General features: G+C 41.4%; 1 protein-coding gene across 7 annotated transcripts in view; it reads right to left on the bottom strand.

Moving 5' to 3' along the window:
• The window catches only part of UTRN (utrophin), an 863,547-nt gene that overhangs the window by 544,790 nt on the left and 293,183 nt on the right, over positions 1 to 25,574 (bottom strand). For all 7 annotated transcript variants that reach the window (XM_068232090.1, XM_068232089.1, XM_068232092.1 and 4 more), the window contains 8 exons: positions 22,510 to 22,689; positions 20,064 to 20,192; positions 13,703 to 13,873; positions 9,003 to 9,158; positions 5,854 to 5,991; positions 5,539 to 5,688; positions 3,039 to 3,212; positions 1,777 to 1,968 (listed from right to left, as the gene is read on the bottom strand). In XM_068232090.1, coding sequence (XP_068088191.1) covers positions 1,777 to 1,968; positions 3,039 to 3,212; positions 5,539 to 5,688; positions 5,854 to 5,991; positions 9,003 to 9,158; positions 13,703 to 13,873; positions 20,064 to 20,192; positions 22,510 to 22,689 — 1,290 coding nt within the window. The remainder of the gene's footprint in view (positions 1 to 1,776; positions 1,969 to 3,038; positions 3,213 to 5,538; positions 5,689 to 5,853; positions 5,992 to 9,002; positions 9,159 to 13,702; positions 13,874 to 20,063; positions 20,193 to 22,509; positions 22,690 to 25,574) is intronic.

Below are 25,574 nucleotides of genomic sequence, written 5' to 3'. Positions count from 1 at the left end.
TCACTTATGGATAATTATAGTGGTAGTCTAGCCAAAACTATGAAAGCAGAATATGGCATTTTTTAATAGCATGTAAGGGTTAAAGCACATGTGAACAGAGAGGGATGTGGAGGATGACATATTTATTCCCTTTTAAATAATATATACGGTAGATTGAAGACTTGCAGGCCATATTAGCCAACTTAAATCACAAGACAACACCACAAATGCAGCTAGAACCTTCCATAGCACTGTGGCTACTGCCTGGTGCAACTGTCAAGTTTGGTACAAAGAATATCCTAAAGAAGATAACATGCTGATACCATCAGAGTTATCTAAGTATATTCTTAATGTACAGTTAAGAAAAATGCAGCTACTGCTTACATTTCAGCTTAAAAATTGTGTATGAACGTTTTCCAGACTATTATTTATACTTTTTTTTCATCAAGATTGGAGATAGTCGACTTGCATGCATATTTACTGCTAATTGTATGCTGCTTGGAATTGGACCAATCAAATTAATTTCCTGACAAAATCCAAGCTGCATACTGTGAACTGGAATTATTTGCATCGCATTGACTAAGGGTGAACAGGCGACAGCAAATTAAGTTTTGCTGGAGACAAAAGTGTTGACGTAGGTAGTGGCAGTCGGGGTTAAAGTGGATCCAAGATGAAAAACTGACTATGACAAGTAACTTGTCTATATATCTTATCTAAAGTTTAGATAGTTTACACAGCAAATCTAGCTGCAAACAGCTTCAACAGTTTCATGTTTATTTATTCCTGTGATACAATGACAGCGGCCATGTTTTGTTTGTCACATTACACACAGGCAAGCTGCAACTGCATCTCCAGCCCTCAGCTCACTCCCCTCTCCTGCTCCCTCCTCCCTTCTGTCTCTAAAATCTCTGGCTAGTAACCTCCTCCTCCTCCTGCCCCAACTGAGCTCCCATAGGCCCTTGCTACATGGAGTGCCAAGGCCCTTAGAGCTGTGGGCGAGGCTTGTTTAGTTTATAGCAAATTAGAGTATTGGGGGGTATGGCAGGGAACAGTGGTGTGCTCAGTGTTCCTGGGGAGAGATTTGGCTGCAACAAAAGGCCCTTCATGGCACTTTCTGGTTTAGGGGTGTCAGGGGGCCCCCAGATTTATTTTGCCTGAGGCCCATTGTTACTAGAACCGGCCCTAGGAGTGCTGTAGCCAGAGGCAGTGACCAAGGTTAGTTAACCTCTTGTGTCCTGGCCCAAGTCCAAAAGTGCTCAGTTTTGCTTCCACAGAATTTTGCTTCCACACACTAATCCTTATTATTGACCATCCATAATCAAGAAAAATTAAATTTCACAAATAAAAATTTCAAATTAATTTAGATTTTCTTCTGCTGGCCTAAGTAAAAAGCTTTGAAAGTATAGGAAATGCTATGCAGTGCAATAAAGATGTCATGATTCCAAAGAAAGTAGAGTTTAGTAATCAGTCACCAGGTCCAGGGGCTTTATCTATTGTAATGTTAAAGATTTCTGTTGCAGGACATTACCAGGTGGAGATGCAGACAGAACAACAAAAGACACTGACGGGTTTAAATAATATTTTATATTTGCAAATATAAAAAGCAAACTGTTTTTCAGCTTTAATTTTTATGGCCAACTATATACAAAAATACATAAAACAAACCTGCTAAAAGCATGCTAAACCCTCCATCTATAGGTATGAAACAAAAATACTTGGCGTTTTATCTGAGCGTAGTAAACAATAAAACAAAACAGAAAACCTTATACTAGGCCAGGCGTATATGAGGCTTCATACCTTCAGTGAATCTTCTTGGACAGAGAAATTCTCATATTCTCCACCATTCAGCTCAGGAGCACTGAGCAGGAGCTCACTGTCGGCTATGGAGAGCAGGACTTTGTTGATTTCCACTAAATAATCGGAGGGAAGGAATGAAGGTGCAAATCCTGTAGAAGTGACACTCAGATCCAGGCAAGCTTCGCTATCATCCTACAGAGAATACAATATTCCATTTTAGTCATGATTCTCAGTAACTGAAGAAGCAGCTGAGAGCAGAATAAAATATAAATTGAGCTTGACGTGTTTTTATTTCTCTAACAAGTGGAGAGGCCTTGCCTGAAGGCAAATGTAGTTTGAAAGAAATACAGCAGAAATGTTTTCAGTTGTGATATCTAGGTTACTTCATATACGCGTCTTATGGGGATTATCACAAAACTATGGCACTTCCCAGACATCGAGTGGTGCAACTGACATGGGTAACATTACAACTTGTAGATGTTTTACATAAACTATGACCCTGACACACAAGCATTGAAAAAATGCAATAACAGGCAGATAGACTGACTAAAAGTTAGGTTTGACATGACTCATTATCTTCACCTTGTGCTCTAATTTTGTGTACAAATTGATCTAAATTTGCTTAGAGGTTGCTGAATGTATGCTCTCCATGGTGTTACATTTTATTTACATTCAAAATACAATTTGCACTGAAAAAGTACTCATTGAACTATTCTTATTGCCCTTATTAAGATGACTTTCCAATGACTGGCCAGTTTTACCACTTCCATGTAGTTTGAGGTCCAACAGATTTTGAATACTATGAACTGATTGTGTAGGTAATCTCTAATACTACGTGGAGGTGGTAAAAATGACCTATCATTGACCAACTAAAACTGGATGTATGCACACACCCTAAAGCCTTGTGCAAGGAAAGTTACCCATAGGGGACTGGTACCAATCCCTCAGGTGACATGGCTAGGACGAGGCTGAGAGATGCATCATTAGACTAACAATGTGTTCTGTTCTTGTGAGAGGCACGGGCATGATGTGATGCAGCGGTGTACGTGAATGCAGTCAGCCATCAGTTAGCCTAAGCGATCGTTCGTTGGCCGAGAGAGGTCAGGAGCAACTGTACACTTGCTGGATTATTGGGAGAGGTAATGGTTAATGACCGGCTTGGCTGAGTTTCATCTAGTGTGTGTAAGTGGCTTAAACCAAAGATATTTTTGTAGAGGTAAAACTTTGTAATGATAGCAGCCTAGTTGTCTGATAATACTCACCAAGCCGAGATGCTGTGCTCCAAGGTAAATGGCAAACTGCTTTTCAATCTCTTCCCAGCGTTGCTTCATTTTACCACCATCAACGTCTGCTGGTGAATCATGCAGAGTGGCACTGCTCTTTTTCTGGAGGGCAATGAATTCATCTCGATGTTCCTCCACTTCTCGGAGCAGTTCCTGAGAAGAGACATCTAAATTTATTGCAGACTCACTGACAGAAAAACACTATAGGAACATTAGAAGGGGAAAAGTAGCAGTATCCACACTGATATTATAACAGCAGTGTTACAATGGAGTGTCCATGTTCACTTTCTATATCCCATCCTGAGCAACTTTTCACATTTCAGTTTCACCAATAAAAAAAATGTATCTAATCCCTTAAATATATCCTGAATATTAACTTTTCATACATTTTGGTCAGTGTATTAATCAAAAGTAACATTGGATATGTTGAAAAATTTCCATGTGGGTGGGTTGAAGGCTCAGTGGCTACACAGCAGTCACTGCATGAAGTGGTACAACACCTGCTATTCAACTGATGCGCAACAGATTTCTGACAATCTCTATTGATATTGGGCATATAAGTGTGGTGTAAATGCTCTATGAATAAAAAGGTAACCAACACCAGGAAATTGGATAAAATACCTCCAGAGGAGAAATGTGCAGCAAAAGAAAAAATGTGTTTGTAACAAAAGAAAGTGTTAAAGCGGATCCGAGATGAAAAACTAACTACAACAAGGAACTTGTCTATATATCTTATCTAAAGTTTAGATAGTTTACACAGCAAATATAGCTGCAAACAGCTTTAATAGAAAATGATTATTTCTTCCTGTAATACAATGACAGCAGCCATGTTGTTTGTAAACATTACACAGAGGCAGGCTTATCTGTATCTTGATCACTAAGCCTGTGAAAAAAAACCTAATCCCCCCTCCTCCCTCCTCCCCTCTGCCTCTGAAATTAATGGCTAGTAACACCTCCTCCTCCTCCTGCCCAGACTGAGATCCCATGAGCGCTTGCTACTGCCAAGGCTCTCTGAAAACCTGTGGGCGTGGTTTATTTAGTTTATAGGGAATTAGAGTATTAAAACAAAAACAAAAAAGTATTTGGCTTGAGGAATGCCCTATAAACAATAGGAAAGGAACACAATTATGCAATGAGTAAAAGTTCACCTCGGATCCACTTTAACATGGATTGAACTGCTATTTGTGTCCCCGATTACAAACTTCTTCTCTCTTTCTGCCCTAATGACAATATCATAGAGGACAGGAAGCGGGAGGAAAACTCTCCAAGGACAGTGACTACAAAAATGTAGCCGATTATATTTTCCTGCCACATTTTCAAAAACTAGAAAATAAGTTTTCCACTGATTACAGTAAAGGACAAACAGGCCATCACCAAGGCGGTTGCACAAGGAAGAGGGGGAACAGGTTGATTTAGTGTTAAGAATTTGACACCCACACCCAACATATCAGTAGTGGGCTAACTGGATTGGGCATCATGTAATCGGTAGATGCTTGCATCATCAGCCTGCAACAAAGTGCGCACTGAGAACCTAAACATCAGGTGGAAAGACTAGATGTTCAATGCTGAAGTGGAAAAGGATGCGTAAAGATGAGCTTTAGGGTTACTGATTACCAAAGTATTAGGCATAGATTAGGAGTGCTAGTGTTAGAGGTTAAGGTATAGGAAGGTAAGCTTCAGCTGATAGGCTTAAAAAGTAAATGTTAGGTCCCAAGAATTTATCATTATTATTTAGTATTTATATAGTGCAGACATCTTCAGCAGCGCTGTAGAGAGTATATAGTCCTGTCACTAACTGTCCCTCACAAGAGCTCACAATCCAATTAATACTATATTCATATGTCCACAATATATATTGTAGTCTATGGCAAATTTAAGGGGGAAGCCAATTAACTTATTTCTATGTTTTTGGGAATGTGTGAGAGGAAACCTGAGTGCCTGGACTAAACCCACACAAATACGGGAGACCGTAAAAACTCTGTGCAGATAGTGACCTGGCTGGGATTATAACCGGGACCCAGCCCTGCAAGGTGAGATTGCTATCCACTATGCCACCTAACAAACACTATTTCCTAAATCCAGGAAAGGTATACAGAATCACTTGTGTGCTTCAGCTCTGAAGAGCCTTAGTAGATCAGGTCAGAAGTGTCAGTAACTTCTTCTTCTGCACCCCATGCAATGTAAACTTAAATTGGAGTTAGGAGAGATAAAAGTATTGGTCAATGCTAGAAAGTGAACTTGGGAACTCGAGGTAAAAATCTGAGAGACAAGGCTACAGAGAGTGTGAGCTTTCCTCCAGGTTCCTGACCATAATGAACATTAATTAGGAAAGACTACCTGTTAATTATTACTGAAGTTTAAATACGGTTATGAATGTTGCAGACACAAGGACAATCACTGCAATAATGTCAGGACAGGTAGACACTGTAACATTTTTGTATGTTTAGGTATACACAGGGCTACACTAAGACTAGCTCACCTGAAGCTTTTCATCATCATCTATTTCCTGAAGGCCAGACAGACGATGCTCAGTCTCGTTTATCCAAGAAATGAAGCGGTCTTCCTGTTTATCGTTTGGTGTAGAGACTGGTGAGAGCTTTACTTCTTGTCTTCTTACTGACTGGAGCTCCTGAGTAACACCAAACATTGTTACAATCATTCTACTGCTTATATGGTTCAAACATGTTTCCATTTTAACAGTGAAACCTAGAATGGCTATGTTAGCATGGTGATAGGAACAAAGACATTACATTTGCAATCAATCAAAATCTTGACTTCCAAGTTTGATCCGAACCTTAACACTGTTGTATCGTGTCTGTAAAAGCATAAGTTCCAGACGCAGTCTTTCTCTCTGGATGTCATCCATTGGCTGCTGCAGGAGCTCCTCTCCCCTACAAAGAATATCTTCAACACGGACCTTTTCCTCATCAATCTAAAGAGATACAATAAATACCTTGTCAGAAAATCTGTTTTCAAGTGATTGTGTCAACAACCTCTAGAGATTATATGAGAGCAACCAAAGGAATTTTGTTACAGCAGACTCTCCATCCTCTGCATCCTCTGGCTGATATTCACAAGCAGGGCAGCATGCCTGATGCAGGTATCTCTTCTGATCATGTGTAATGCAGGGATTAAAGACCAGAATCTTATGCTGGGAACACACTCTTGATTATTGTTGCCCGTAGGGATCGGATCTGGATCCCTTTACACTTATGACAGTCAAAAAGACCAGGGTCCGTTAACCCTCCCAGAGCTCCCTGCAAAGTGAAACCAAAGAAAAAAACTGCTCTCAGCAACTTTTCAGAAGGATATGTTTGCCCGTAAAGGTTATCATGGTGTGGCGAATCTCTTGAAACAGAGAGTAAATTTTGACTATAGCTAAGTAGCAGCAGTATGCAACATCAATGTAAGTCAGTGGGCCATGTACCACTACTTTTTTGGAGAGAGGCAACAACCTCGACTGGTGACTTGTTAATCCATTCAAGTGAATGGAGAAAAGAATTGTACATTTAAGTGAATCATGGTACTGGCAATCAAGAACTGGTGCCACTGAACAAAATATAATCATCAGGGATGGATTAAGGTGAAGTGAGATCCTAGGCAAGGTGGCCATTTTGGCTTCCACCTGTACTTCTTAAAAAAAGATGGGATAGTGAGAGGGGCTTACAGGGGATGACAATCAGGCCCCTGGACACCCACCAGGCCCCTGGTACTTGCCTCGGCTGCATTGTAAGACATCCAGCTCTGATTAACACCCATTTACACACTGGAGATGTAGGATTGTGTTACCATATTTCTGAGTCGAAGTCCACCATAAACAGTTGACACCTCATTTAACTTTATCAAAGTCAGGTGGGAAAACTAAGCCAGATGCAGAACAGAGTCAGAAATTCCAGATAAGCAGTCTCAAAAAAGTCTAACAGAACCACCTGCGCTCACCACTACTATGTGTTAATCCCGAAGGAGAGACAAAAACAGCGTAACCTTTATAGACTCAAGATAACATAAGCAAGTCACAATTCCAAGCAGTACCCGGGTGTTTTCGCAGCCAATTCCCAAAAAAACACATTCAGTCAGGACAAACAGAAAGCTGAGCCTATACAGGTTACACTATGTTTTTTGTCTCTCCTCTTTAGGGATTGGCACATAGTAGTGGTGAGCGCAGATGGATCAATTAGACTTTTTTAAGTCATTCATAACTATAGACAGGGCCGGCCCGCTCATGAGGCGGGGTGAAACTTTTGCCTCAGGCGGCACATTTCTAGGGGCGGCATCCGCCCGTCGGTAGGTGCGGGGAGCCGGCCGCCGAGCTGGAGGGGTAGCGGGCAGGACGGGGGTATTGGGCCTAGCGGCGGGGAGGGGGGTCGGACCCCGCTCCCTCGCCTGAGTCCCCCGATCTGCGCTCCCCTCCAGCCTTAAATAGTTCAGAAGCAGCCACTAGGCACGGGCGGGGAGGACTCATCTCTTCCTCGTTCCAGGCCAGGCCAGCGTGCGCTCCACTGACGTCACTTCCTTCAACGGGGAGGGTAGTCAGCAATAATTTTTTCAAAATTTGCCTCAGGCGGCAAAAAGTCTAGGGCCGGCCCTGACTATAGAACATGATGTAGAATAGTCCTTTAAGCACCACTATTTTTTTCTTTTTAATATAGGTATTGAGTATCTGGTCTGTATCAAGGCCAACCCTACAATCCTAATAGAATATCAGAATGGAGGAAAATACCACTAGTATTAACTTACATCTATCCATGGCCAAACACACAATAATATCTTAGGAATCCAAAATAGCCATTTGAGGTCGGCCCACACTTGTCAGGTTGCAGATCGGAATGCATTTTAAACAGATCAGTTTTTCTACAAACGGATCTGTTTTTCAAAATGGTGTGCTTTTGCGGCATACGTTTCCAGGCCGTTTAAACATATGTAAAAACGTGTCCTTCCTTCCTGTGCGTTTCTATTGGATAAAGAGGTCCGCAAAGATGATGCTGAGGGGAGGAGCAGGCGGTAGGCAATCTGCTTTGGCATCCATTTTGTGTGCAAAATTCTCTGTGTAGAGGGAGATCGGTTTTTGTGTTGCCTTTCATTGCCTCTGCGGGTATCCGGGCTACGTGAAAATGTGGCAAATCCGTGAAAATGTGGCAACACCATTCAGTTCTCTAAAATGAAGCTCACTGATCCGTTTTTTTGAAGTGTGTGAAGACGGCCGCTATTTTTACATTGGTATCCGTGGCTCCGTTTTTGTCCTGGGCAAAAAGACGGAGCCACGGATACGGTTTTGAAACAAGTGTGAACTGACCCTTAGTCCCATTTCAAGAACAGTTTGTAAAAGCAACCATGCATATTTTCTCATTCGTAAAGAAAGGTTTATGTCATTTTTTTAAGCATAATTGTTTAATTTGTTTAAAATATATTTGCTTTAAATGCATAGGATACACATTATATACTGTCCTAATATGGATCCGCAGCACAAAGAAAATATACATACTTTCATTTCATTATTATTTATAGATGATGCTTCAATTACAATCTTACAAAATACAACACTGTGAACACAATATTACTGCATGCTCTTCTATGTGTTGCGTAATTCCATTTGTATTTCACTGAGTAATTAAAATGCAAAATGATTGTGTACAACGTGATCTCACAGTTAATCAATGGGCCTAGTCCATATGGTCTAAAAGTATTCATAACCTTCAAAAAACATAGTTTTGATTGACTTGAAAAAGCTTTATGACAGAAACATCACTGATACCTGATGGAATACAAGTTACAAGTCAGTTGTTGCTTATAATATAATATTTTTATCAGCAAATAAAGGCATGTTATCATTCAACTGTGTTTCTTAACTTGTGCAAATGAATCCCAACTGCCCACATTAATTGCAGTCAGACCTTGTGCTGTGCTCAGAAACTCATCAGTAATTATTTATAATCTTTTTCTTACCTTTTCACTCTCTGCAGATGGCTGTAAATATCTTTCCAGGATCTTTTGGACAACAGTAATTTCAGTCTCCAAGATTTCAACCTCGGCAGCAATGGCCTCAGGGTGTACAACGTCTTCTGCTGGACCACGTGTTTGCCCATCGTGACTCACAAGAATCTGAGCGTAATATAGAGAAAACATGCTCAGAGCTAAACAACTGTTTATTCATCTATTATACAAATCATGACATTAGGACCCCGCCTCAGACTGCTGCTCCAATTCTATCAATTTCGCATCCTGACCTTGTTTATCCCCAATGAATGACACAGGAAGCCTCATGTCTCAAATCAACAGCAAATCAGTGACCACTTGTCTTTAAGCTAAAACCAGCGTGCACAAAAAATGTAATTGTATAAGGAATGACAGATTTGTCTTGAAGTAAATACTATTGTATTATACAGTACTATCTTTATACTATTGTCTTTAAAGGGAACCTGAAGCGAGGAAAAATATTTAAAATAAACACATCATGTAGCTGCAAATGAATATTATATACTAACTTTACTGTTAGTTCCTCTCAGAAGCTCACCATTTTCTTCTTACAGCGATACCTTCCAGTTCTGACAATATTTTGTCAGAACTGAAATATACCAGTTGCTGTCAGTTATATATCAGTAGCTGTCAGTTACAACTGAATGTGCAAGGTAATGTCCATGTTTCCACATGGCTCAAGTGAGTGATATTACAGTTTAACAGTGTGCTGACCAGGAAGCTGTTGGGGGTAATGGCCATTTCTAAAATGGAGGACGGAGAATTCCATTGATCACAGTGGAAAAATGTGACACAGGAGAGGAGAAAGAGATTGAGTAGTAGACTACACAGGAGGTAAGTATGACCTGTGTATGGTTATTTTGACGTTTTATTTCCAGTTCAGGTTCTCTTTAAAGTAAACCTGTGAGATAAAAAAGAATTCTAAGAGGTACTTACCTTAGGAGGGGGGAGCCTCTGTATTCTAAAGAGGTTTCTCCCGTCCTCCTATGCAGTCTTGTTCCATCGCTGGAACCCCTGAAGAGTGACCTCCCTGCACATGTGCACTAGCTCTGTCCTGCTCAGGCTCCAGGAGAAATAGCCGAGCCTTATCAGGTCCATGCTACTGTGCAGGTGCAGACAGCTAACATCTTTGCAGCAGGGTGGAACTAATCCGGCCCAGTTACTTCCATGGAAAGCGGAGCGGGACAGAGCGAGCGCGCATGTCTGAGGTGCCAACAAGTAGACTTTCGGGGATCCCACCACTAGAAAGAGGAGGACAGGGGAGAACTCATTAGGATCCAGAGGCTTCCAAGATGAGTACCCTGAAGTGGCACTTTTCTTCCCCTCAGGTACATTATAAGACAAAATTCACTGCAGATTCAACTAAGCTGTGCTTTTCCATAAAGCTCGATTCCTCCACACCTTGTTAGGAGGAGTAAATAAGCATCCATCTACAGTGCATCTGGCACGCTAACAGGCATGAGAAAGCCTGGAGAGTCGGGAGCAAAACATGCAGGCAGAACTATGTATGTGTCTGATCACATGGTACACAAGGAAGTGGGGATCTGAGTGCTTCAACTTTGCAGCCAGCCACAGCTACAGAGCCTTGAATGGTAGGTGTCCCGGGAAATCCAATTACCATTGCATGCTGCAGGAGGAGCACAGGTAATTGAAGGAGTCATAATTGCCTGGACAGACTGCTCGAGATTTCACATTGAACTTCATGTCCAATACAACATTGTGTTACTGTATAGGGCTACATATAAGTTGAGATGGCAAAGCAAATGATTATTGCGTGTAATTGGCCGTCATTGAACCATCGTTCAATGAACTTTCATTAAATGATGTTACACGATATTGTGCAAATGGTCGTTCGTCAACAACAGTTCGACACAAAAATCTTCTGGCGGGTATTAGCCTTTAGAAGAAGGAAGCCTCTGGATCCTCCAGGATTCCCATGTCCTCCTCCAGACCACCGTCGCTGCCCGGGACCTTCTACAAATGTGTGTCTGCACTCTGCTTCATGCACGAGTGCAAATGAGCGGCACGGCCCCAGAACATATTAAGTGGCCACGCTTCTCGTTATGCACGAGTGCAGCCACTTAATATGTTTCGGGGCCACAAGGTATCTGTTTTGTTTTCTTTTTGGCATTGGTACACTTGAAGTTCCTTTTTTAAATGTTATACAATACAATACAATTCAATAACATTTGTAAAGCGCTTTTCTCTCATAGGACTCAAAGCGCATAGTTGTGTCTCAGATTAATACAGGGTTGCAGGCTGGGTTGTGTTACAGAGGAGATAGTCAGATGTTCATGAATGCCAGACTGAAGAGGTAGGTTTTCAGTTTAGACTTAAATGCTTCCACGGATGGAGCTGTCCTGATTGGGTGTGCAGGAAGTTCCAAAGTGTAGGGGCAGCATGACAAAAGGCTCTGTCTCCAAAGGTTTTGAGTTGGACTCTGGGGGTGGCCAAGGTGTTACGTCCTTTTGATCTAAGATTGTGGGGGGTGTGATGCAGTTGCAACAAGTCCTTCAGGTATCCAGGGCCCAGATTGTGCAAGGATTTGAATGTCAGTAAGCTGATCTTAAAGCGAATTCTCCATTTTATCGGTAGCTAGTGGAGTGAGCACAGGGTTGGTGTTATGTGGCAATGGCAGGGTTGGCTCGTTAACAGCCTTGCGGCGGCATTCTGTACTAATTGCAGGCGGCGTAAGTCTTTGTTATGCAGGCCTGTGTAGAGGACGTTGCTGTAGTCTAACCTTGATGTGACGAAGGCATGAACTAGGGTTGGAAGATCCTCTGAAGGAATTAGGTGTTTAATCCTTGCAATATTCCTTAGAAGAAAGAAGGAATGTTTCACAACAGCTGAGATTTGATTCCTGAAGCTTAATTTCCCATCAATCAGTACTCCCAGGCTGCGCAGACAGTCTGAGTTGTTCAAGTCTGAGCTCCCTATCCTTAGTGGTGTTGGTTGAGACTGGGGCTGCTTTGCTGTTGAGCCCTGGCCCTTGATAACAAGAACCTCAGTTTTGTCAGCATTAAGTTTTAGCCAATTGTTATTCATCCACTCCTGAAGCTCAGCTAAGCATGTGTTTATTTGTGGAGTAGGGTCTGTGGCGCCAGGTTTGAATGACAAATATAGCTGGGTGTCATCAGCATAGCAATGATATGTCAGGCCATGTTTTTGTATGATTTCTCCAAGTGGCAGCATGTATATGGTGAAAAGTAAAGGGGATAATATTGCGCCCTGAGGTACACCATATTTTAGTGGTACAGGGTTGGAGAGGAAGGGCTCAAGGCTACCCTTTGTGTTCTGCCAGCCAGGAAGGAGTTGAATCACCGGAGAACAATGCCATCTATGCCACAGTACTCTTGTAGCCTGTTGAGCAAGATTTCATGATCGACTGTGTCAAAAGCCGCTGAGAGGTCGAGCAAAATCAGGATGGAACATTGACCCTTGTCTCTTGCAATGAGCAGATCATTGCAAATCTGGGTGAGGGCTGTTTCACAGCTGTGATATTTCCTGAAGCCAGATTTAAGAGGGTCAAGGATGTTGTTTCTGGCGAGCACGCTGTTGGATACAGTGGGGAAGCGTTATAACCCTTGTCAGTTTAGTACTGGTGCCTAGGATTCAGTACTGGAGGTGGAGACTTCTGCTTTGTTCTTGTCTTAAGGCCCATACTCACGAGTGACATTTGTCGCCGCAACACGCGGCGCGCGCGTGTTGCGGCGACAGGTCGCCCGTGAGTATGGGCCGCCGCACGCGCGCGCACCCCGAACTGTCGCCCGTCGCTCGGCGACAGTCGCCGCTGCCCCCCCGCTGCAACTGTCGCTAGTCCGCGTGAGTACGCGGACTAGCGACAGCAACCTCCATGTAGGTACATGGAGCTTCCGGCGGGGGGAGGAGGAACGTCAGCGACAGCTTCCGCCTTGCCGCTGGTCCCTCTTCCGCGTGTGTACGCGGAGGGACCTGGCGAGAAGCTGTCGCCGGCCTGTCGCCCACACGCTCACGTGTGCTGGCGACAGGCCACATTTCTCGCCCGTGAGTATGGGCCTTTAGTGAAGGATCACAGAAAACAAGGAAAGAGATGGCATCTTCCCCAGAGGGAACACAGACACAGAAGCACATTTTTTTTAACAGTATAAAAAAAGTTTACAGAAAATTAGATGTTATCTTCTCCAGCAGGAACAAATAAAAAGATTATAATACTTTAACAGTATACAAAAGTTTATTTTTATCACTGGTTTTGTATTAAATGAGAAACATTTCCTTACTTACTGTCCTAGTGACAGGTTTATGGAGACGAAAAAGTACGAGTTAGGGTGCACACACACATCCAATTTTGATTAGCAAGTCAATGACCAATTTTACCACCTCCATGTAGTATAATAGCAACAGATTTTGAATACTCTGACCAGGTTGTGTAGGTAAGCTCTAATACTACACGGAAGAGGTAAAATTGGCCAATCATTGATTAGTTATAATTGGATGTGTGAACCAGGCTTAAATCTCACCAGTGTGAACACACACAGCACTTAAACCTTGGCAAAGATACCAAACCTTCTCCACTCCTGCACTAAAACGTTTTGGTTTGACTATTAATTCCTACAATTATGGCAATCAGCTTGATTCCTGAATCTATTGTTATACACACTGGCCTGTCTTTCTGGGCAATGACAATGTCGTACCTGGGAAGCCTTTATGTGCTGAGAAACTTTTTCGAAGTTGCGGTTGAGTTCAGCCAGCTTTGGCTCTACGAGTTCTCGGCAGGATGTGCCACGACTGCTCATGAGAATCATAGCGTGATCACGCACATTATCGACTCTCAGACTAACATCATCGAGCTCCGACAGCAGGCGCTGAAATAAAACAACACAAATAAGTACCCATATAGCCTTACATTCAGACAGACTGTTGTCTACATGCTGCATTAAAGTCAGCTAATAACGAAGACAGAATATAAGCTAATAAATAAAACAAAATATATTTACTGCTTAAAAAACAGTGTCGCTTTATAACTATTTGTCATCACTTTCTGTAGTAGAGTTTTACATAATAACCACAGTACTGCTATGGCTCACAATTTAGACCAATTTATAAGAAAGATTAATATTTAAAGGGACTCCGAGCAGTGCAGAAACTATGGAAAGATGCATATCATTTTAAAGCTCTCTTTCTCCTCTTTCCAATGATATATAAACCACCACCCTACGTCTTTTAGTTTTCGCTATTTTCGCGATTGAAATTGCCGCGGCCGCGATTTCGATCGCGAAAATAGAGAAAACTAAAAGGTGTAGGGCAACGATTTAGGTGTCGTCAGAAAGAGGAGAAAGAGAACTTTAAAATGATATCCATCAAGCCATAGTTATATTGTATTACACAGGACGACACTTTCCCCAGTGTCAGCAGCTCCATTTTGCTGAATGCAGCTGCTGACTTTGACAAAAAGTCGCCCTGTGTAATACAATATAACTATGGCTTGATGGATATCATTTTAAAGCTCTCTTTCTCCTCTTTCTGACGACACCTAAATTGTTGCCCTACGCCTTTTAGTTTTCTCTATTTTTGCGATCGAAATCACGGCCGCGGCAATTTCAATCGCAAAAATAGCAAAAACTAAAAGGCGTAGGGTGGCGGTTTATATATCATTGGAAAGAGGAGAAAGAGAGCTTTAAAATGATGTGCATCTTTCCATAATTTCTGCACTGCTCGGAGTCCCTTTAAAAGGTGATCAGCTAAAAATCGTGATAGTAATTGTGGTGGGATTTTCCCTACTTTACGAGCATGCATTGGCATCGCACTGCGATTGTGATCTCAATGTTTACTGGGGAAGGGCCCTTCTGAGAACAATACTAATAAGGGTGGTTAGCAGATTACCTTTTAAATATTATTCCCGGCGATCAAAAAAAAAAGAACCGGGAAGTTTTTTTCAATGGATCCCAAAGCAAACCGTATAGCACCACGTTTCCTATGCAATTAGCATGCATTGCCATTAATTTAACCCAATCGAAGGTAAAGCAGGCACTGTGTTGACAACTGGGTGTAAAACAGATTGCACTACTCTGTACAGGGTAAAGTGATTACTTTGTTAATCAATCAGTAACCCACAATCGGTATCCCGCATACACTTCAATTATTTAATCGACTTGCATGCAGTGTGGAAGGGTTCTAACAGTACAGTCTATGACTCCCCTCTTTCCAACAAGTATATGTCAGCTGCACGGTGGGCAGAATGTAGTCTCAAAGTGAGGTAGAGACCTCTACTTATGTTGCTCCCTTTAAGGTGTTAGCATATTTAAACTTAAAGGGACCTGAGCAATGGGATCGTTTACATCTATCTGTTTGGAATGGATCAGATTGTTTAGTTCCGATTAGCGGAAAGTGCATGATAATTCCAGATCACCAATGCAATGGATACCAATGGAATGGCTCGTCGCTGCATACGTTTCAATGCAAGGAAAGATGTGATCAGGTCTCCACCTGGATTTATGCAATAATAGCTTTTTAAAGTTTAAAGTTATCATAGCAACAACGTTCACGAGGTTTCAGCCTGGTAGCAGCCTTTGTCAAGCACAGGAAGGATTCTAATTGGTTCACTGAGTGGTGGACCAATGAGAATACACACTAAGGGAGGATTCCCATTGGTCTGTTGCAATCCAATGCAGAGCCTCATAAGTCCCCTGTCTGTTCTGTATACCAGCGCTTCTCACATGCAGTCGACTTGAACTACGGTGGCAGTAGCAGTGATGAAACCAGTGACAGGTGGAATGGATGGTGGCAGCAACAGCGGACCGGAAGCACAGTGGTGCGAATGTGACTCTACGCCAGACCACAAAGTATCCTTAGTGGATACGCAATGAATGCACTCATAGATTAATTGAAAATTACTTTTACTTTCTTGATAAACCTCATAGATAAATTTAATGTAAAAAATAAATTGAAATTTAAAAAAAAAACATAAGGTGTTTGAGTATACTTTAAATATAGTTAGAATGTTATAAAATGTGGCTCTAATCAATAATGCAGCATTCCTATAATACTAATTTAACGTTGTAAAGTACTGACATGTCACTCACACAGTTCAGATTACAGAATGAGCCATCATCACTCCATGTTCAGTGTGTTCTGAAGTGCTGATAATAGCTGCACAGAGATGAAAAGCAGTGCAGACTAACAAAAGAAAGAGAGAGGAAATAAAGGACGCCTTTAGAAGCAGCAGAGAAGATAATAACATTTTTAAGCAGCGATCAGCGCACACTTGTAGCTTGTTTATTATCCGTATAAGCACAATGAAGGGGAATTGCCAGCATTTTATAACGGAGCCAAAATTGTTAATGCCAGTGTACTGCATTATTGATGAGTGCCTCAATCTACAAAATATATATAAAATTGGATAGGTGTGGGTGTGCGTGTCACCATTACTCGAAAACACTTTGACTGATTTCAACAAACCTTAGTCTACAGATCTCTTACTACCTGAGAAGCTTTGTTCTGGGGGCCTCACACAACGCCCTGCACGACTGGGCGGACCCACAAACAGTCAATTAGATTTCACCCATTCATGTAAATAGGAGAATTTAAAATAGTGCCATTCTCACAGTAATAAAGTCCCCAAACTTGGCAGAGTTGGTCACTTGGTGACCGAGTTTAAAAATTCAGGGAAAGTGGTTGGAGAATAAAACAGCCAATCAATTTAAATCATCCGTTCATTTTAAATTTGAAAATGTAAATTGCAGCCATTCTTATGGTGCCCATACATGGTAAAAAAATGTCATCCAATCTTACAATTTCTATGTAATATAAGGGAACTGCCTAAATTATCCTTTCAGTATATTCACTTAATTTACCCTTAAACTACATAGAAATGGTAAGATTGGATGAAAAGAATTGTACCATGTATGGGCACCATTAGACTGATATTAACCTATTTTAGTTCCTGGACGTAGAAACTACGTCCAGGAACCATGCACGCTCCCGGCCCGCGGTTCGTTTGCCAGGCAATCAGTGAATCGGGCTATGGTGCCCGATCACTGATTCCTCTCCCCCGCTGAAAAAGCGACAGCTTCTCTCGGAAGCTTCGCTTTTTCTGGCTGTTGCCTCCCCCATGCGTCTCTCTAAGCGTCTGTTACGCTTAGAGTGACGTCATGTAAACAAACTCATGGCCGCCATTTTGTGGCCAAAAAGTAAAACTACAACTAAAAGTAAAAAAAATAAAACTCAAGACACATTTACATTATAGAACTATTGTTTACATCCCACCCTCCCAAAAAATACCCAAACAAAATGTTTAATATAATAAACAAAACAAAACATTACAATAAAAAAACATGTAAATATTTACCTAAGGGTCTAAACTTTTTAAATATCAATGTAAAGATGAAATATTTCTATATTTTTTTTAATTTTAAACTTGTAAATTGTGATAGATGCAAAACGGAAAAAAGGCACCTTTATTTCCAAATAAAATTTTGTCGCCATACATTGTGATAGGGACATAATTTTAACGGTGTAATAACCGGGACATATGGGCAAATGCAATACGTGAGTTTTAATTATGGAGGCATGTATTTTAAAACTATAATGGCTGAAAACTGAGAAATAATGAATTTTTTCCGTTTTTTCGTATTCTTCCTGTTAAAATGCATTTACAGTAAAGTGGCTCTTAGCAAAATGTACCCCCCAAAGAAAGCCTAATTGGTGGCGGTAAAACAAGATATAGATCAGTTCATTGTGATAAGCAGTGATAAAGTTATAGGCTAATCAATGGGAGGTGAACATTGCTCAAGTGAAAACGACGGAACGCGAATGGGTTAAAGAAAGTGGGTGGAGCCTACAACCGCCAATCAAAATTCACATATTGATTTTCGAGGAGAATATTTTAAAATGCTGCCACACTGTTAATGGCAGAGGCCTCAAACTTAGTACAGTCGGTCATTGGGTGACTGGTGGTTGGTGTTCAAATTCAGGATCCTTCATTTGGAAATCTAAATGATGCTGAACACTGCACTTCAGCACCCGTGCTGGTGGACAGTGTCCACCAGGGAGGCCACTCACACCATGCTTCATGTGACTCTAATGCTTCCATCTTCCGGTGTTGTGTCTGATTACGCTGCCTGTGGATTTGCGCTGCCCAGCATGCGCAGTAGTAGACTGTGCGGCCACAGTTCCTAATGAATGATGCTGCTGGAGGTAAAATAATCAATATCTCCGCTTCCACACCTCTTACACTCCCCAAATTTTCAGGGTAGGGAGGGAACCCCCAGAACGACCTCTATGCCAAATTGCAGCCCCCGAGACCCGCTGGTTCCCGGGATAGGTTTCTGTAATCTATCTCCAGAACCAGATGGTCTCGGGGGCTGCAATTTGGTATAGAGGTAGTTCGGGGGGGTCCCCTCCCTAGCCTGAAAATTTGGTGAGTGTAAGAGGTGTGGAAGTGAAGATATTTACTATTTTACCTCCAGCAGCATAATTAACTTCACACTGCACATGCATGCTAATCAGTGTGGAAGGAAGCTTCCGGGCAGCGCAATCAGACATTACACCGGATTGGAAAGAGGAAGTATCGGTGTCAAATGGAGCATGGCGTGAACTGCAACCCGGTGCCCTGTCCACCAGCTCGGGTGCTGAAGTGCGCTGTTGTGCATAATTCAAGTTTCCCCGAATGCCGAGCATCAACTTTACAGCACCAAGACTTTGGGCTGCTTCTTATATCAAGTGCATGTAAACTAAGCTTGGCATAGTTAACATATCTATTCATGCTACAGGCTAAACTACTAACCATTATTAATAAAAGGGTACTCCACAATGTTTTCTCAATGTCTATGAACTACTTTATTATTACATATTAGTCTTCAAGCTGTATTTTTACAAACACTCCCGACTGTAGATATCTAGCCTCCTTCCTGCTGTTATTGTTGTCTACGTAATTCTGTGTTACTTATCCTTGGCTGTGACAGAGTGCTGTTTCCTATATTACAACCAGTTTTGTAAATAAAGCATAATTATATAAGATACTGGGTTTTTTTTTCTTTTTGCTTATGCCTATACTTTGGTTGGCCCTGCTAGGGGATTCATTAATTGAAAAGAGCATCTTGGCTATTTTACAAATATTCATATTTATCTGCCTCCCCCAAAAAAATACTACCTGACCTATTATTTTAGGGCACCTCTCACACCAGATCTGTTTTAGGGTGCATCCACAGAAAGAGGATCACACCGCAACAGTGAAGAAGAGTTGCATCACACACACGTGCGGTGCAGCATACAGTCCATAGACTTATCCTTGCACTGCACCCTCAATCGCATCATGTTTCAATGCAATCATATTGTCCATTGCTCTGTGACATGACAGACATAGTGTGAAAGGAGCCTTAAAGGGAATCTGAAGCAAGAGGTATATGGAGGCTGCCAACCTTTTAAGCAATACCAGTTGCCTGGCTATCCTGCTGATCCACTGCCTCTAATACTTTTAGCCGTAGAACCTGAACAAGCATGAACAAGAGGCGCACGGCCAGGGCTGCGCATGCTCAGTCAGAGAGTTTTCAGAACTTTTTTCCCCTGTCTCAGGTTTACTTTAAAGGGAACCTGAAGTCAGAAGAATATGGATACTGCCATATTTATTTCCTTTTAAACAATACCAATTGCCTGACAGCTGTGCTATTCTATTTGGCTGCAGTAGCGTCTGAATAACACCAGAAACAAGCATGCAGCTAATCTTGTCATATGATCTGCATATACTTGTTCAGTGTCTATGGCAGAAGGTATTAGAGGCAGAGGATCAGCAGGACAGCCAGGCAACTGATATTGCTTGAAAGAAAATAAATATGGCAGCCTTCATACCCCTCTCACTTCAGTTTTCCTTTAACCTTGTGAGCACAAACTCACCCTTGATGATATACACATTGCTTAATTCAGGGTCTTGAATGTTGAAGAGGAGAAACGTAGTTCTACTTAACAAGATGCCATTTGGCAGCATGTCAGCGGTCACAGCCAAGGCATTATACATGCAGGGTATTCAGCATTCAGTAATTGTGTGCAGTGAAATATTACCCTCACTGTTTCCTCTTTCTTGCTCGCTGGCTTTTTCTCAATCTCGTCCAGCAGGGCTTCCGCTTGGTACAGCCAAGTGCTTATGTGGGCAACATTCTCATCGAAAATCTCCATCTGACTCTGGTGAGTCTAACAAAACAAAAGAGCAGGGTCACTGGCTGAACACAATCAGGAGAATGGCAGTTAATGAGAGTTCATTTAGAGACTTGGCTTTAAACGATGACATGCAAGGATGGTCTGTCATTCAAGTTGAATGTAATGAGGAAAATTATTTATCACAGCAACAAATCAGCAAAACGTATTACGTATCAAAAACTCGCTTAAATCTTTATACCTGTTGATTATTTAATTAGTGTATTAGATTAAGAACCACGATTTTGTGAAACCAGCAGCCACAAACGTTTAAATGTTTCTGTTTGATGTAACCACAATACGCTGAAAATGATTGGTTGTACACAAATATCTCATCTAGCCAGCCTAACATGCTTGCTAGTAGTCCTTTAGGGCCTATGAGAGCATCATTGGACATGCATTGTTGATTAACTATTGAAAAGCCTGATATTGCTTTGCATGTATGTAGAAGAGTAGCAGAGGTTCCAAGCAGGACTGATGAATCCGTTAACCCTTTATAGATGTCAGACTCTTAGCAGTTTTTCAATGGTGGCCACACTGTGGTAATGTGATAGGTGTACATAAAGATAGGGCAGGGGTTGTATCTATGACAATATTGTGATTATTTCAATAAGTTGCTGGATTTTGACCATGATGATTTTGATTGTTTGTCAAATGGGCATTACTAAAATTTACTAAAGCACTTTTTGTGTAAACTCATGATCCCCTTTCCCTGTTAAGCATTGAGGCTCCTTTTACACGTATACACTTTTTTTTTTTTAGTTGCGTTACCCTTTCTGCACGTAGGATAAAAAACAAGAGTAATAAAAGAGTATAAGGCCCAGTACACTTACCGTGTCGCATTGCGTCGAAAGCTTCTGATTCGCAGCCAACCCACCGCAAAGTCAACAGCGAATTTCCGTGTACCTTCTGCGGTGATGGGGCAGTGGAATGGATGGATGTCAATGGGTGACGCAAAACAATTAAGTTGGTTGGCCGTGGTGGTGCGGGGCGCATGAGCCTAACGATGCAAATACAATGGAAAAGCTTTGAATCCCTGTGGCGTACTTCCGTTTTAGCAGGGAGTACATCACTGCGCGAGGGGCGGCGATGGGCAGCCCAGGGTGTCCGGGGGCGGAGCATTGCACCGCAATGCCATTACGAAATGTAAAACCAGCCTAAGGCCCCCTGCACACTGCAAATTCGATTTTCCCCGGATGCTATCAAAATAAGAAGAAAAACACAGAAAAAAATGCAGCATGCAGTACCGATTAAACATTGCAAATCGGAATCACATATAAAATCGCGTCAAAATCGCAAATCGGAATTGCATGTAGTGTGCAAGGGGCCTCAAGCACACATAAAGTGAAAAGGGTATAGACGCTGTCTGATATTTATTTCCTTTTAAACAACATTTGCATGGCAGTCCTGCTGACCATTTTGGCAAAAATAGTACCTGAATCGCACACTTGAAACAAGCACTGCACTTCAGGGTCTATGGCTAAAAGAATTAGAGGCAGTGGAATAAAAGGACTGCCAAGCAATTTGCATTGTTTAAAAGAAAATAAGTGTTTTAGACTCCATATTCGTGAAATTACTGAAAGCTGCATGGTGCTTCCAGGGTCGGCTGAAACTGTGAGAAAAATCGAGATTGTAATGTGGCATTCAACGCAAATGACAGTAAAAGTACGGAACAAGCGCTTCCATTCACTTGAATGGTCAGCGCTTAACCGACGAGCACCACGGCCAGGGGAAAATGACCTACAACTGCCCGTGTGAACCAGCCCTTAGGGTCCATTAACACTGATTCAGTTGCTGTCAGCTATAACTGAACAGACATCTGATGTGCAGTCCAGTGTCCATGTTTCCCTATGGGTCAGTTCACATTATATGCGTTTTAACTGAAATCTTTTCCCAATGCACTGCTATGGAACAAGTGATCATTTAAATGCATCTGTTTTTCAGTGTTCAGTGTGAAAGAGGCCTCAGGCAGACAGGTCAAAGCATTAAGAACTATACATAAAAACTTTAACTATTTTATAAAGTTATTTTCCATAGTTTTCATATTTGTGAAGTCATCAAGCACACAAGTCTGGAAAAAGTTGTTGTTTGTGTTGTGTTGTACAGGTGTGGCCATGCAGGTCGCTTCAATCCAACAAAACAGTAGTTTATTGCAACTATGGGGATAACTAGAGTTACTGAGCCCTAACTTACCAAAGCAAAAGTCAAAAAACTGTATAGGTACTGTAAACTTGAGAGGATTAGTGTCTCCATACACATTTTAGAAGTTACAATATTAGTCTCTATACATTACTCTGAAAAGTTGTACGCTTACCAGCAGAGTATTGCACCAATCTTCTGTCCAGGTCCGGACTCTGCTCCAGCCAGCATTAAGAACACACAGCTTCTCTTCCAGTGTGCTGTCACTGCCCTCCACTAGGCACTGCAGAGCTGCACTACTCTCCGTCACACTGTTTAAATCAGTTTTTCTCCTCTCCAGCTCCTTTAGCACATTCTACAAAAGAAACAGGCCTGATTATTCAGAGCACGCCAACAAGCCCTTCAAAGTCCCTCTTTTTTTCTTACTGTGCTAAACAGCACAGGACACTGCCCATGTCATTACCTATTATCTAATCTCCACCCCTATGTGGTTTTCTAACTGTCAAGCACAAAACTAAATCCTTGTCTGAACAGACAACGCACATAACCCTTTTGCAAATCTATCCTATTGTGTTTGCTATAACCATATCCTACATTCTATACTAAAAGCAGACCTACAGTCATACTTTCCCCCTTGCTCCAATAAATTAGCCTCACTATTGTAAATACGAAGGATGAACTGTTTAAAAAGTTCCTCCTTGGAACCTTATTACTGTGTCACACTGAACTCCCAAAGCTGCTTATAAATTGTTATTTTACTTATTGCAGAGGGGTAAACTGATAGAAACCTGTACATTAAGGAAAACAGCAGTGGTGCTTATACCTTAAACTGGATATTACCTGATTATGCAAGATGTCTGCTTTTAGTTGTAGCTGCTATGACTAAAGATGACATTACTTACTGTTTATAGCCAAGAGGTGTAAGTATACAGTTAATACATAGTTTGAAGACAGGTTTTAATTGTTTGTTATAACAGACTGTAATTCCACTTAAATCTTAAAGGAGTTATCAAACGTATTTCATAAAAAATATATTACCATAATAAGTAAGAGCTATAAGCAGTCATTTTACCAATGCTTTACATGCCCATCGTGTTTTTGAACACTTGCCATTGCACAGTAAAATGTAACAACACTTGCTAGGGGACTTTATACAAAAGTAATGAGTGTCAGTGTAACCACTGAGGGGTAGAGGGTACATTGGTGGCGCTCCACCCCCCCCCCCCAAAAAAAAAAATATATTAAAACCTGTTTCAATGAGACAATGTAAGGATTGAGTGACAGCAGTCAAAGCAAGCAGTTGAAAAATTCAATTAATCATAATGGCAAAAAACAACACGTTTTGAGGGTGGATACCCCCACTTCCTCGGGTCAATAGTGTTCCTTTAAGCAATCACACAGAGCTCTGGGCTGAGATTAAAACCTGGAACTCTATACTACAAGGTGATAATGCTATGAACCTGGCCATCAAGTTGTCTAATGGGTTAACAACGTAACTTATTTACTATGATTCTGCTTCTTTTATGGCCCTCAGGACTACAAACTAAGATCAACTATTGAAATGTATTATGGTCAACTCATTATTGGCAGTCAGTGGACACTGCTTGTGATTATGGTAAGTGTAAACCTCTGTCCAGCATACAGCTGTCATAAGATGTAGCACCAATACCTCCCAAAAGCCCTGCTGCGTAGATAGTGTAGTGGGGCTACAATAATGATTAGATTAGGATAATAAAAACTACATAAAGGTGTCCACTAGCTTCTTGATATGTGTGCAGTCCTTCAAAATCTGTCGCCCACCATGATCAGGACTTGATTTCTAAGGCGATAGTTCAGGGTCTGATGCTATATAGATGCATAGGCTCCAGGCTAGTGAAACATTCCGTTGCTATGGAGGGAATTGAGGGCAAACAGCATGGCACACAATGGAATGGAATGGAATTGGTGTTATGAGTATTTATTTATTTATTTATTGTATTTATAAAGCGCCAACATATTACGCAGCGCTGAACATTAATTTAGGTTACAGACAATATTTAGGGGTGACATACAGCAATATGACAATACAGGAATACAAGAAAACCAGGTCACACAGCACAGTATGAGTACCAGGTAATGCTTAGTCAGTCACTGGAGGGGAGCATGGAGATTATGCAAGTTAGGTTCACTGAGATGCATAGCATGGGTTCACAGTAATGGAGGTGCATGATCAGATAGGACACAAAAGAAGGAGGACCCTGCCCAAAGGCTTACAATCTAGAGTAGGAGAACAATGCCCTTGATCTGTGCTAGGTCAGATTGCTCACTTATGCATTAAAATGGAACAAAACTCAGAACTTTGTCTCTGCTCAAAAAAATTGCCACAGCATGATAACCTTCATGAGAAAAAAAATCTTCATTACAATTTATGGAAATCATAAAAAAGCCAGAGTTTCCTCGGCCTATTCACTCACAGCTGCTGATAAGAAATAATTAAAAACTTTGATCTGGCTAAACAAACACAAAACATAGAACAGTGAATTTCTTTAGTCACTATATCTGGAGTAAAGATTTGTCAATGTGTGCTGTGCAAGAGTTGGGGTTCCCTTTAAAGTGAACTAAGGTGACAATAAACTGATGAAACAAACAATTATATGTATCCTCCTACCCCTAAAAATGATTTTTTTACGTATCCCAGGGTTTCTTTTATATTTAAACATTTACAAAGTTGGTTGACTGTTTTACTGTCTCTAATCAGTGGCAGCCTATTAAGTGCCCCAGAGTTAGAAAAAGGTCAATAGTTCATGAATGTATCTCTCCCTTCCCTCAGAAGTTGTATTCTGCCAGGAAAACTTTTATGGCTGTAATTTTCTTATCACTGATGTTTGCTATATTCCCGACAAGGTACCAACAAGAGAGAAGCTGTCACTTCCATTCCTAGATTTGAACTCTTTCAGGCAGCAAAATAAAACAAGTAAAAAAGCCTAGCTATTTATATGTTTGGCACCGTACATACACATGCTTATCTCATTATGTCACATATCGTCTTTAAGGGACGTTCGGGTGCCACTGTACACATGCTGGATTCTTGACAAAGGCAGCCTAGACTGGCAGCTTCAGCCAAGAACAATCTAGCGTGTGTATAAGATATCAGAGCTTCCATTCAGAGCTAAAGCAGGCTGTTATCCAAAAACTCCTACAATAATTGTATTATGTGAAAAGTTAAACATATACAGTATTTTGCTTATATTCTCTCTTCCG

The sequence above is a fragment of the Hyperolius riggenbachi genome, chromosome 4 (genome assembly GCF_040937935.1).
Source record: "Hyperolius riggenbachi isolate aHypRig1 chromosome 4, aHypRig1.pri, whole genome shotgun sequence".
Classification (NCBI taxonomy): domain Eukaryota; kingdom Metazoa; phylum Chordata; class Amphibia; order Anura; family Hyperoliidae; genus Hyperolius; species Hyperolius riggenbachi.
Note: the sequence above shows the minus strand (reverse complement) of the source record. Positions and strands in the feature narration are given on the sequence as shown.